Source organism: Plecotus auritus (genome assembly GCF_963455305.1).
Source record: "Plecotus auritus genome assembly, chromosome: 2".
Taxonomy (NCBI): Eukaryota; Metazoa; Chordata; class Mammalia; order Chiroptera; family Vespertilionidae; genus Plecotus; species Plecotus auritus.
The window spans coordinates 171619248-171633402 of record NC_137771.1 but is presented as its reverse complement, the minus strand read 5'-3'; the positions used below and the strand labels follow the sequence as shown (position 1 = coordinate 171633402).

The window sequence follows — 14155 nt, the reverse complement described above, 5'->3', positions numbered from 1 at the left end:
TTCTAAATGAGCTTTGTTTTGATGTACAGGCATTGCTTAGGCCCTCTGTGTGTTGTTAGGCCCTCTGTGACCATGTGCCCCATCCCCCATTCAGTGATTGACGGGAATTGATCTCTGGGACGGGGCCCAATGACCCTCGTCATTTTAATGTCATGTGTTCCTAGGCGGGGGCGGGGGGGGGGCGGTGTTAGGAGAGGCCATGGGCTCACCAGGAGATGCGGGAAACCTCTGTGCATTCCGGTTGAGGGGGAGGCCCAACTGCAGGACTGAGGCGTTGGGATTAGGATACAAGGTGACCAGACCTACCTAGTTGTTGATTCTCTATGGGCCATGCTTTCTAAGGGAGACTCGGGAGCTTTAAGCCAAGATGGCGAGTGCTTGCATCTTGGTGCTTTTCCCAGGAGTGGGTAGAACCTACTTGGAGTGCAATGTTGAGGAGGATGCTGAGGCCCAGCCCAGGCTCCCGGAAAAGAACCCTTACTTCGACAGGACTGCCTGCGTAGGTGTGCAGGAGGACGTGGTGGCGTCTTTGAAAGGCAGTGAACTGCCTGACAAACGGAACCCGAGATATCAAGGGAGTCAGAGGACAAGCATTCAGGTGGCTTCGGCCTTTTCGCCCAGCATGGAGCCCGGGGTTTCTTTCCTAGTTTTGTCTTGCTGGGACTTTGCTTTGGAAATTTCAAATATTGGAGTCCCAAGGCCACGCGGCTGAGGACTTTCTGATGTCCCTCAGTGACTCCCACTGGCTTGCGCACCCCACTGGTGTGGGCTGTGGCCGCGGGCTCTGTCCACTCTCCAGGGTCTCTGCACACTGTTCCTTCTTACCGCGTCTGCACTGTGCTCATGTGTCGTGGGGGCTTTCTGGAAGAGCTCACGTCTCTGTGGCAAGTCCTGTCCCTCTCCCCGAGACTTCGCGTATCGTCAGCTCCCACTCTGTCCCGCCCGTGGCTCCTGACTCTACTCCAACCCGAAATAGAAGATTACTCCTGACTCTACTGGGGCACGCTCACCTGCACTGGCTGTGGACTGGGTTCGGGGGCTCTCGGCCTGCACGGCACCTGCTGTACCTAAAGCAGCTGGGTTTACCTGCCGCTCAGCTGCCTGGTGGACAGCACGGAGCAGCGGGCCTCTGCCCGGTTTGCCACCAGTTTCAGCTGGAGGCCCAGTCCCCAGAGGGAGCAGCTTCTCCCATCAGCACACACACGCTTCAACCAAAACCCACTCTTCCGTAGATAATATACTACTTCCTCTCCAAATCTCCCACACTTTGGAATATTGTGTCAGGTTACGGCTGGGTAATCTCATACGGCTGCCAGAAACAGTTCGAGCAGGAAGAAAAACAACACTCACCGTCTCAAGCAGAGCAGCCCCTCTGGCCTGGCCCGTCTGGGCTGCTTGTAGGTTCCGCACCCCCATGCCTTCCACTTTGTGCGCTTTGCTCTGTGGGATGGTGTGACGCACCGGGCAGTGGAGAGTGCCCGAGCTAGATGACAGACCTACCCCCGGCGTGCACTGGCATCTGTAGCTCACTTTGAAATGCGTTTTTTTAAAATATGGGTTGATGGATGATGGATCGAGGGCTCGACAGGAGAGCTACAGGAACAGGTAACATATGACGGTGGAAGGTGGGCGGTGAGTAGCTGGATGTTCACTGTACAGTTCTTTCACTTGGCTGCTGGTTTGGAAATTTTCATAATAGAATGTTGGGGGGGGGGGGGCGGGGAATTACCCCCGACAGTGAGCCATGTTAATTTAAAACAGGCTCTTGACCAGTGTGGTCCCTGAGGCCAGAGAGTGAGGGAATTTTGCGATTGGAGCTTGGAGCTGTTTCATTTGGGAAGACTTCCTGTGGGGAGTGGTTTCCTGCCGGCCATGGCTTACACCGGTGCTGTTCATAGACTGGCGGAGAGGAGGGACCGCAGTCCCCTCCCCAGGATGAGCTGTGCACCCACTCTTCCCCTCCCCCACAGCCCCAGCAGGGTGCTGCTCTCTCCTGGGGCTCACCCTGCACATACCGCACACCAGCTGGTACACACCACACACCGGCTTCTCGGCAGTTAAACTGCACTGCACGGCCTCCCCTGGCCCTGCCTGGCTTTCCCACCCATTTGGGAGGCTGCCCTATATGCCTCGGCATTGCAGTGAGGTGGGAGGGTGCTCTGGCCCCACATAGTCTTTCTGTGGCTCTGAGCCCCTGGCTGAGCAAGCAGAGAGGCTGTTGGCCTGGGAGGGTTGGAGGCCTGGCTGCTCCAGATGGCCTACCACCACCTGCAGCGCCTGGCACTGCAGAGCTGACAAAGAGGCAGGGGCAGGAACGAGGTGGTGGTGCAGAGCCTCTCTGAGGTGCGGTCCTGACCTGGATTATGGGTCGCGCTCCCTGGTGGTCTCACAGAAGGTGCTGTGAGGCTGACGCGGGTGTGGGAGAGAAATGCAGGACCTCCCTCCACCCTCCCCCCACCCCCCCGATCTGATGCCCATCCAGCCTCTCCAGTCTCCTGTCCATGTGTAAGGGAGTGCTTAGCGAATACATTCTTCACCATGTAATACCGCCTTAGCAGAATGGCATCAGGAAGGAAATATGCTGCGACAACAGTGTTAGGAAGAGTTTCAAAATATAGGTCCCATTTAGAATGCTGCTTTCGGCGTCTGCTGGTGTAGAGAATTGAGAATCCACTAACTGTCAGTCTTCGGGCCACTGGCAGGTGGCACTCTCCATGCTTTTCACTGCCATCACGTGTGCACACACCCCTGCTTATACATGCCTGGTGCACACACTCTGTCATACATACACTCACACACATGCCTAGTGTGCATGCTTACTCTGACACACATGCCTGGTACACACACTTACTCAGTTATACATACACACACACACACACGCACATTCGATCCTTTGAGCTGGGCATTTCGCTGCCCGTGCCACGTGCAGAACCTTGAGGAGTGCCCACCCCTCTCCTGCAGGCTCTGGAAGGGTCCCTCCTGCAGACGGGCGCTGGGCACCCTCTGCTGGCTCTCCCCCTGGTTCAGACCTGCTTTGTCCCCTTTCTCCTGAGAAGCAGCAGTAGGAGTCAGACCTTGGACCTGGGGCCAGGCTCCCTGGTTGGCGTCCTGGCTTGAGGGCCGCCAGCTGTGTGACCTGCACCGAGCCGCTCTGTCTTTCTGTGTCTCGGTTTCATCACTTAGGAAGAGAGGAGTGTGGTGATCCCTTGCCCTGGCCCTGGGGGGTGTGTGTGTGTGTGTGTGTGTGTGTGTGTGTGTGTGTGTGTGTAAGATTCAGTTGAGTTTATGGTGTGAAGCCCGATGCGTATGTAGTGAGCATTGTTCAGTGTTAGCCACCGCTGCCCTCGGACTGCCCCTCAGTCACCCGCTCTGGACTGTGGGTGCACAGCCAGAGCTAGAACTCAGCGTCTCACCCAGACCGGGGATGGCAGCCGTGTTAGATTCCTACTGTGCGGTACCAAATTCCCACACATTTAGTGACTTAAAACAACACAAATGTATCCTCTCGGTTCTGGAGGGCAGAGTCCGCAGTCATTTTCCCTGCGCTGAAGTCAGGGTGTCACCACTCTCCCCAGAGGCTCTGGAGGAGGGTCTCGGGGAGCCTCTGTTTTCCCGCCCTTTCCATCTTCCTGCGCTGGCTGCATTCCTTGCATTCCTTGGCCACTGCCGCCACCTCCTCCTTCACAGGCAACAGCGCATGTCTCAGTTCTGTTGTCTCATCCCCCTTAGCCTTCCCCTTACATGGACCCTCGTGGTGGCACTTGGGGCCCACTGGTACCCCAGGAGAACCCCCATCTCAAAATCCGTCACTCAGTTGCTCTGCAGTCTCTTTTGCCATATGAGGTCCTGTTCTCAGGATGTGGACATATTTGGGGACTGAGTCACACAACAACTGAGGCTGGAAACTCTGGGTCCTGTCCAATGCCATGGTGTGGCCAAGTTCTGGACCAACTTGGAGCACAGGCCCAGCCCCAGCCACCACACAGCTGCCCTGCCCTCTCTGCCCACCCAGACAGGGTCGCGTTCGGTTGGCCCCCAAGAGCCTGCCTGGCTCATGGTGGCGCTGGGTGGTTGGTGCAGGCAGGTGCTGACGTGCTGTGCGTGCCCTTTTAGGACACGGCGAATGTCACTGCGGAGAATGCAAGTGCCATGCAGGTTACATCGGGGACAACTGTAACTGCTCAACGGACATCAGCACGTGCCGGGGCAAGGAGGGCCAGATCTGCAGCGACCGCGGGCACTGCGTCTGTGGGCAGTGCCAGTGCACAGAGCCCGGAGCCTTTGGGGAGACATGTGAGAAGTGCCCAACCTGCCCAGATGCTTGCAGCACCAAGAGGTAATAGGCCCCCCACAGCCCCACTTCCTCCACGCACCCCCGCCCACCCCCAGACCAGGCCTGCGTCCTAGCCAGTCAGCCCTCAGGGGCCGGCCAGCCTCCCCGCCCCCCCTCCCCCCAGCTCCACCCTCCCAGCCTTGCTGGGGAGCGAAACTCTTACTAATATGACCTAAAATAGCATCTTTGAGACTCTGGTTCCGTGGGGATTTTGTAGGAAAATAACAAAACAGGAAAAAACCAAGACTGCTTTTCTATTGGCTAAGCTCATTTAGAAATGACAAGTTTACTGAGTTAAATGAAATTAAACTGGTTTTGATGCCAGAATAACATCTCAGAGCCTTTAGTGTGCTCTGAGTATTCCAGAAGGGGGTTCAGTGTGCATCTTGCCTTGAATGACCCCCTCCCCCAGTTTAACCTCTCCCAAACCGTGTTTCACAGGGCACAGCGTGGGAAATGCTGCTTGAAGCAAACGTAATTGGAGGCAAAGGGGGTGGGAGGGCACCCGGCCTCGATAAGGCACGCCAACACCGACTGCCGTGGCGGCTGCATTTGCTGCTCCGTTTGTGCAGATAACGGCACGCTGGCTCCGTGCGGCTGATGAATGCGCAGATTGTGTAGCCCGGGCACCGGGCCTTCCCTGGCGGGGCCGCGGGTCACGTTCCCGGGCTGACCTCCCACGCTCTGCCCTGCACACTGCCAGTGAGAGGGCGTTCGAGTTCCACCGCCAGGAAAGCTGGAGTGGCGGCTTCTCTTGAATTTTACTGGAGAAAGAGCTGTGTCATCACCCGTGCTAAGGGGCCCGCAGAGTGCGGAGCAGAGGCACAGTCAGAAACAAATAATAACACAGACGGCATTTCTTGGGATCGCAAGTGTGCAATTTTCTTTTGGCAGATTTCCCCCCCAAACGTCTGGCTCAGGCTGATAATGAAATGAGTTCATGCTCCCCGAGCCTGCCCTGACTGCTGGCAGTCCGTGCGCAGCAACGTTCTGGGTGGCAGGACCCCCGGTTGGACACTTGCCACAGACAATCCAGGCGTGGGTAATTGGGAGCTGGCTGCAGAGCGAGAGACAAGATCGACAGGGCCAGCTTTTATTTCTGTGTAATTGGTGGGGAGCTGGGGAGAGGAAGGGAGAAGGAAAACAGGCCCACGTTAGACCTGCAAAGAGTGGAAAAACTATAGAAAGTCAAGGGGAACACCCCAGGCCGAGGGCAGGACCCTGGATCTGGAGCCCAGAAAGCAGTGGCCATCGGGGCATGGCCTCACAGCCGTGATGCACGTTTTGTGTTGGAGGGAGGTGCCCCCGCCCGTCCCACCAGCAGGACCCTTTGAGTGTATGTTCCCAATCCGTGGGGCACATGGGGGGTGGGGCCAAGCTAGGACAACATGAGCTAAAATAGCATCTTTGAGATGCACGTGGAATCAATAGAGGTAGACCAAGCCCGTTTCTTCCTCGGGAGCAGCAAGGCGCTGTGCCACGGCTCGGGTCAGTTAAAGAATCCCAAGGGGCAACGAGCCCTCGCTCTAAATGTTCAAAGCGTTCATGTCCTAGAAGACACAGACTTGATGATGGACTACCCATTACGCAATACCGAAGGCGCAAGGAGAGCAGAGAGTTGCCGTAAGGGAGCCTTCTTACTCGTCTCTGGGCCACATGGGCCTTCTCTCTCTTTTATGGCATAGTTGCAACTTAAAAAGAAAAGTCCCCGTGATAAGGACTTATTGGTATGTCAGCTTGCTTTTCTACTTGCTGCTCTGCTGGGAGCATCTCATGAATGCCGGCGTCGTTCCCCCCGGGGTTTCAGAGCAGCCAACCTCCGCTTTCTAGAACTAAGCACACACCCTTCCCCTTGGGTGATCTCCATGAACAGATTCTGTGCAAAGTCTCCCTCAGCCACTTGTTATTTTAATATGTGACTACCACACGTCCCAAGTTTCAACCCAGTACATGAACCACATAAGTCAGACTGACATGTCTCCGTGGAGAATGAGGGAATGTGTCCTGGGAGCGGCCCTGTGGCTTAGTGACCGCAGGGGATGCAGGTGGAGGGGCAGTGAGTCCCAGCCCAGGCCGAGGCCCAGGCCGGAAGCAGCTCCCTACTTTCCCTGGTGTTAACCCCAAGGCTGGAGTGGGGGCAGAGAGCTGGGCCAGCGTGAATGAGCAGAGCGGGAGCCGCTCCCTTCTGGATGGCGCCAGTCTCCCATGCCTGGCTCTGGAGCGCTGGCCTTAGGGAAATGCAGACGTCACCAGCCTGTGTGTAACTCCAGAATGTTTCCCTGAAGTCAGCCCAGGCCAGCAGGATTTCGTGGTCAATCTGGGATAGTTGAACTCTTGAGCATGTGAGAACCCTCGTGAGAAAATCTTACCCACTTTCTCTTCATGATCTGCTCACTTGCCTCCTTAATGAGCAGAAAGTGGAGTCGGGACTTGGGGAGGGTTGTCTGGGAGCTGGACCCAGCTACCCTGGCTTCTCTCTGGCCTCACGGCCCTCACCTGTAAACTGGGGGCGGGGGTGGGAGGGGAAGGCTCTCGAGCTCCCTTCCAGGTCTGTGTTCCAGTCCCCAGCACCTGCCCTGGAAATGCAGTCACTGGCCTCTTAATCTCGAGGAATTAAAAAGCGGACGATGATAATGGCGATGCCCTGTGGTTGTACATCCTCTGTGATTTGCTGGAGACTTTCCAGATGCACAGCCCCCGGGTCCCCACAGCCTGTGGGGAAGCAGGGCAGCCCCTCTTGTGGCTGCGGCTCTGTGAGGTCACCCTGCACACTGGTGCCAGGGCGAAGCCCTTGAGTCCTCGCCTCGTTTCCTGAGGGAGCCCCTGTTTGGGGGATCTCACCTCTTGCTTCACAAAGTCCCTGAAAGCTCACAGTCGGCTGGTTGTTTTGCCTCAGCCCACTCCTCCCTGGAGTTGAGTTCTCACCATCCTGTCCCGTTTGTGCGCCCCATCCCCAGGCCCCCTAGCTCCCTGGCCCGGCATCCTCAGGAGTCCTGTTCTCCCTCATGAAACTGAAGGTGGAAGGGGAGTTTCTGGAGTTGGGTTTTGACTGTGGAAATATAAATCTGAATTATTAATTGACCATTTTAATTAAGCATTTCACATAATATCTGATTTAAACTGTCGGCCTGAGGTGGGAGGAGAGGGGCTTCTCACCCATTTTCTCCAGAAGGCCCTGTTGAAGTGTGGGTTCCCTGGGGGGCTTCCCCCTGTAGCCTCTATCAGAGTTGAGTGTAGCTCAGCTAACAGGTGCGTGGACAGCAGGGCCATAGGGAGCCTGCCAGGCGAGCTCCGTTGGGAGAGAAGGGACAAGGGCCTGAGAGTTTCCAGGACAGTGGTTCTCAGCCCTCACTGTTCATCCGAATCCCAGAGGCCTGGGCTCTGCCCCAGAGATGTGACTCCATGTAGGCGGGGGAGACATCCAGGCCCCTGGAGTGTCTAATGTGCAGGAGGGTTGAGAGCCCTGCCCCAGGCAGTGACCAGGGGGTGGGGGCATCCTGAGAGTTGGGCAACGTGGAGTCACCAAGCACTGGCCAGGGTGTGTGAGGACCCCTCCTCAAGGCTGGGGTCACGGGTTTTTATCACCCCAAAATTTTTGTTTTTATTGATTTGAGAGAGAAAGAAAGACATGGATTTGTTGTTCTTATGCATGCATTCACTGGTAGCTTCTTGTATGTGCCCTCACTGGGGATCGAACCCACATCCGTGGCCTATCAGGACCAGGCTCTAGCCAACTGAGCTACTCGGCCAGGACTCGGAAACCTCTTGCTGGAGCAGACTCCTCAGTCAGGTGTTTATCAGAACCTGAAAGGTCTCTAGCCTACACCTGGACATGTCCAGACTGGGCTCTGAACTCGGGTTGGTTCCTCCAAGGACCTGGGGCTCCCCTGTCCCTGCATCACACACAGGAGAGCGGCAGAGCAGAAATCCCCGGAAGCCAAACACCTGCAGACAGGCAGGAACTAGGGCCTTCGGCGCAGGAGGGCTGGGCTGGCCTTGTTGGGAGCTCATTACCTGTGTGGGGCCACTACCCAGCGTCTAACACCCACGTGTGTTGCCTCTTTTCCAAAGAGATTGTGTCGAGTGCTTGTTGCTTCACTCAGGAAGCCCAGCTGACAACCAGACCTGCCAAAACCTGTGCAAGGATGAGGTGATCACACGGGTGGACGCCATCGGTGAGTGGATGGGCAGCCCTCCGCAGCTGCCCCCTCTGGGGTCTTACAGACACACGAGACCTTCTCCCCTGTGGGATGATCTTCAGGGCTGCTTGCCGGGGAGGAGGGTGGTTTCAGCCCTGAGTTAGGAAGCATGGCCTCAGTGTCCTTGGCATGACTGCTGCTCCCCGCAAAAGGACTTGGGGAACCCGAGCTGGGGTCTAGGTTCCAGAGTCTCTAGAGTAGAAGACCTCCTTGTTCATAAGTCTGTCCCATCACTGGAACCCAGTCTCCACCCAGGCTCCCTGAGAAGTTAGTATACTGGAATAAGTCATGTTAGCTGCTATAACAAACAAACCTCAAACCTCAACAACTTAACAAAATCTAGGTCAGTTTATCACTCACTGAAAGTCCAGAGGAGATGCTCCTGGCTGACAAGCCTTCCCTGTGGTCATTCAGGAATCCAGGCACTCTCTGTGCCGGAGTTCCTCCCTCCTCAAGGTCCTCAGAAGCCTCTTCATGTAGATGGCCCATGGGGAAAGACAGAGTGAAGGGTCCCACGGGAGGAGGGTATGGGCTGGGCTTGGAAGTGGTGCACGTAACTTCCATCCCCATTTACCTGCAAGGGTGGCTGGGAAATGCAGTCGGCTGTGTGCCTAGGAAACGGAATCTGCTCTTGGTGAACAGTCTCTGCCCCATTGGCCTCTGCCCAGCGCAGCTCTCACGATGCTGCAGGCAGAGAGGCAGAGCTCTCATCGGTCCGATTGAACCCAGGATTGAGTGATGCCCTGGCTCTTCTCCCGTCTCTGCGCCTCTTGCCCATTCCGTGTCCTGTTGCCTTGCCCGGCAGCTTACGTTTTAAGGCTCTTCTCACTCTAGCCACTCCAGTTTGACACCACCCCTCCATCCCTCTGCCTTTCCCTCTGGACAAAGGGCTGCAAGTGCATTGCTGACTGGGAGCCCACAGAAGGCTCAGACAGAGGGACACAGGTGTTTGCTTCTTACCATCTTGGGGCTGCATCCATATCTTTTCTGGTACAGCCATTGCAGTCCAGGCTGAGGAGTTCCAAGGGTAAGAGATGCAAAGCACATATCAGCCCTGTAAGCGTGTAACTGTGTTTGGAACTGTTCTGGAACATTCTGTTTGCTACATCCAGTCAAAGTGACCCTGTGTTGGAACCCTACTACCCTGCTGGTGGCAATACAAACGATGCAGCCACTTTGGAAACAATTTAGCAGTTCCCCCCAAATTGAACAGCGTCACCATACAACCTATCAATTCTGCTTCCACGCATGTACACAAGAGAATTGAAAACATAGGTTAACACAAAATCTTGTGCCTGAATGTTCATAGCAGCATTACCCATGATAGTCAAAAATTGGAAACAACCCAAATGTACATGAACTAAGCGATGGAAAATAAAATGTGGTGCATCCATATAATGAATATTATTCCGCCATAAAAAGGAACAAAGTGTCAGTACACGCTACAGCATGGGTGAACCTTGAAAATACTATGCAAAGCCAGGCAGCAAAGAACATAGGTTATGGCAGTGGTTCTCAACCTTTCTAATGCCGCGACCCTTTAATACAGTTCCTCATGTTGTGGTGACCCCCAACCACAAAATTATTTTCGTTGCTACTTCATAACGGTAATTTTGCTACTGTTATGAATCGTAATGTAAATATCTGTGTTTTCCGATGGTCTTAGGCGACCCTGCTAGCGGTTCTCAACCTGTGGGTCATGTCACGACCCACAGGTTGAGAACCGCTGCTGTAGAGCCTAAGACCATCGGAAAACACAGATATTTACATTACAGAAAGCCTGTCTGCGCCCCTGTCTTCTGCGAGGTGGTAAGCTCCTCGCCCGTCGGTCGATGGTCGGTGGTTCTGGGTTGCTCGGAGACACTCATGACGTTCCTGCCTGGCTTTCTTCCAGTGAAAGATGACCAGGAAGCCGTGCTTTGCTTCTACAAAACTGCCAAGGATTGTGTCATGCTGTTCACCTACGCAGAGCTGCCCAGCGGGAAGTCCAACCTGACGGTCCTCAGGGAGCCAGGTGAGGGCTCGTCCGGACACACCCCCCCACTCTGGGCATGTTCCCCATCACTCCTCACCGCCCTTTCCAAGCTCCAGAGCGGAGGCTGACAATCCTTGTAAAGATCAGACTCCAAGGCCACACCTGCCTGACTCCTAGAGTTTAGAAGGACGATGGTTGCATACCTGGGACCCATTGCTGGGGCGTAGCTTGGAGGGCATGGGCGTTAGAGGGTAGGGGAGTGTCCCTTCTCGGAGGAGAGAGTAAGCCCGGAACACACTTAACCTGCAGGGCTGAGCGTCTGTGGTGGGGGCTCCTGGGCTCTGCAGGGAGCTCGCAGGTCTCTGGACGATGAGGGCTGAGCAGGCCAGTGCTGTGCTGGGAGCATCTGGGTAGGCTCAGCCCTGGCCGGGCCACTGCACTTCCCAGCGTGGAGTCGAGGGCAGAGGGAGGCTGGGTTAAACATTCCTGTGGGCTGCTGGGCCTCGGGGCCACTGAGGAGGCTCAGCTTTAATCCAAACAGAGTGCCTTTGGAGTAATTGGGGTTTCTAGTGTGACCCCACTCTGGAGGGCGGAGGGAGCAGAAAAAGATGTGCTCTCTTTAATTCACAGCATCGCACTCTGTTTTTCCACACTGGGCCAGACCGCTCCCGGCTCGTGGTGGCAGCCCAGATGCGTGCCTGTGAGAACGAGGCTGTTTCCAAGCACTGTCTTTGCGGTTCTTTAAAAATAAGCACATCTGCTCCAGAGGGCACCACGCTAAGGGCTTACAAATGTCGGCTGGCCCCAGCCCAGCCCTCGTGGAAGTGGCTCACGAAACCTCCCGCCTGCCCAGGCTGCCCCTGAAACCACTTACAGGAAGCGGAGGCGTGGCCCAGCGTCCTGCACGGGGCCTGGGCCAGGCTGGAGCGGGCGCTGCGAGCTGGGGGGAGGCAGCCGTGTACAGGGCACATGGAGGACGTGGAGCAGCCCCAGGGTTCTCACCTGGACTTTGCCAGAGACTTGCTGTGTGGCCCCTCTTTCACCGAATGTGCATCGGAGAAACCTGCCTGCCCACCCGTGTCACCCAGGGCAGCGCGAGGCTCTTAGGATGAGGGAGGGGTGAGGGAGAGACAAGCACCTTTCATTTAGATTCCCTGAGGCGGGGGCAGGAGGGGGGCACCATGGGGGTGCCTGTGCTCACCGTGCCTCCTGGTCCCCCCAGAGTGTGGAACGGCCCCCAATGTCACGACCATCCTCCTGGCCGTGGTCGGCAGTATCCTCCTGATTGGGTTCGTGCTGCTGGGCATCTGGAAGCTGCTTGTCACCATCCACGACCGCAGAGAGTTTGCAAAGTTCCAGAGTGAGCGATCCAGGGCCCGCTATGAAATGGTAAGCCGTCGGGAGCTGGAAGTGGGGAAAAAATGCCAAGTTTAGAGGTCTGGTTGAGTTCAAGCAAGTGATAAAGGCCCACTAACATCTTTGGCATTCAAAACAAAGAACAAAACCTACAAGGTGTGTGCCCTCCTCTGGACGGAGAGAAGTGCGTGGCCCAGGAGCACAGAGGGCCCGGGACCAAGTCGGGAGACTCGGGGGGCAGAGGTGCTCGCAGGGCCTCCCCAGAAAGAGTCTGGAGGGTCTTAGGGAGACGACAGACCCAGGGTCTGTATCTCAGGATCCGTCTGCATCAGTCTTGTCTCCAGAGCAAACTGCACGTTCCCAAAGGACCGAGCAGAGTAAGGGAGTTCCTCGCCTGAATCCCCAGCTAGTTTCTGTTCAAGTGGGAAGGAACCTCAGAGACCATCTCCCAGCCCTCACTGCAGAGGTGGAACGTGAGAGCTCAGAGGGAGGGACGTGCCCGGGGAAGGCGAGTCAGAGGCCGCTGGTCCCAGCACACCAGGCTCTCCGCCTGCATGCTCAGCCTGCTGCCCTCCTGGGTGACTGGCCTCCAGCCCCGAGTGTGTGGATGGGAACGCATCGGCTAACATGTGTCCTCCTGCCTTCCATGTTCCGCAGGCTTCAAACCCTCTGTACAGAAAGCCCATCTCCACACACACTGTGGATTTTACCTTCAACAAATTCAACAAATCCTACAACGGCACCGTGGACTGACGGCTCCTCCTCCTTCGAAGGTGGAGTCAGAGACACACGCTTTGGGCAGCTGCTGGACGCAGTCGCGGCTCCCTAGACAGACAAGCAGAGACTTAGCGGTGAGCCTGGGAGAGGAGCCCGTTGCTGGCGCAGGAAGGCTCCAGCCCGCCGTGCCACAGGCTGCAGGGCCAGAGCCATGCCAGGCGCCACCCTCCGCGCCTAGGAGGGACCAGGGGAGCGTGGCGCTCTTGGCCTTCCCCGCCACATCCCGCTTGTCCTGTCCGTGGGCTGCCCCTCCCTTCCAGGAGGGCTGGGCTGCAGTCTGGCCGGAGCAGAAGGCTCCCGGGAGTGTCGGAGTGCGTCACATCGGCGGATGGTCTGGCTTTTTTCGTGTTGATCATTTTTATATGAAATAAAAAGGTCGTGCATTTATGGTGTAGTTGTGATTCCTGAGAATCGTCTGCCTGGTGTCTATGCACCTGGGTGTTGGTGATAAATTATGGAGATGCCTGCTGAAGGCACCGAGTTTGCAAATGTCAGCTTTCCTCTTCTGTCCGTGTGTGTTTAGTACTTTTGTAATGAAAAGGAAAGAGATTGCTTGGGATTGAAAGTAAAGATTAAAACCAAAGTGTTTTGTGTTTGCCTGCCGCTCTCTACGATGTATGTGCGTGTCCCTTCCCAAAGTGGCCTTGAATGGCACCTCCGTGGAGACCGAGATGGCCGTGCACTTCCCTCCAGGGCCTCACAGGCCAGCCCAGCGCTTCAGACCGGCCTCTTCAAACACAGCAGCCAGGGTGGGGGCTCAGGGGCAGACGGGCCCCAGGAGGGCTGAGCAGGTGCTCGTGGGCCCTCCCGGGTTTTGCTTTAAAAAAGAGTGTAGGCTAGAAAACGTGAAAACCTCCCCTCTGACTTCGCTCCCCAGTTTCCAGATACTGAGGCCAGAAATAGGTTGAAGAAGGGGTCAAGATGTGGTTTTCAGACAAAAATCACATCTTACACATTGTTCTCAAGAACATTATGTCAGTGCCTTCCCCACCAAACTCCTATGTCCCTACCACACCCAAAGCACAAAACCCATTTCAGCTTTTTTTCCTCCCTTCAGGGCCCTGCAGTCCCCTTAGGTCCCCATATCTGAGATGGAAGGAGCCCCACAAGTTGTTTGACCCAACCCCTTATTTATAGAAGAGGAAACTGATGGGCAGAGGGGGGAAGTAGCCTGTCCAGGTGTCGGGAGGCTAACTCCTGGCAGACTGGTACTAAAGAGCCAGGTCTCCTACTACCTGCTCTCGTTTGTAAAATCACTCTCTAATCATTTTTTGCTTTTGGCATTACTTCAAGGTTATTGGGCTTTCATTCCAAAAAATTCATCTTTTTTCAGCCTGGGACCAGATTCTGCCTTATTTTTGGCAAACAGGAAGACAAGGCTTGTCAGTAAACAGGGCCTATTACCCAGGCAGATGTGCACAGACTCTGTGTCCTTTGTCCTGTGCAATTGGGAGACCCCATGACTTGGTGAAACTGCCTCAAATCCTTTTTGAAATAAAGCCAAATGTAAGTAAA

At 55.7% G+C, this 14155-nt stretch overlaps 1 protein-coding gene across 3 annotated transcripts in view; it reads left to right on the top strand.

Moving 5' to 3' along the window:
* The window catches only part of ITGB5 (integrin subunit beta 5), a 103857-nt gene extending 90620 nt beyond the window's left edge, over positions 1–13237 (top strand). For 2 of the 3 annotated variants that reach the window (XM_080657370.1, XM_080657371.1), the window contains 5 exons: positions 4114–4336; positions 8405–8508; positions 10427–10546; positions 11730–11896; positions 12521–13237. In XM_080657370.1, coding sequence (XP_080513496.1) covers positions 4114–4336; positions 8405–8508; positions 10427–10546; positions 11730–11896; positions 12521–12616 — 710 coding nt within the window. In that variant the 3' untranslated portion in view covers positions 12617–13237. The remainder of the gene's footprint in view (positions 1–4113; positions 4337–8404; positions 8509–10426; positions 10547–11729; positions 11897–12520) is intronic. The other variant, XM_080657372.1, reaches the window with a different exon arrangement.
* Positions 13238–14155: the final 918 nt, after the last annotated feature.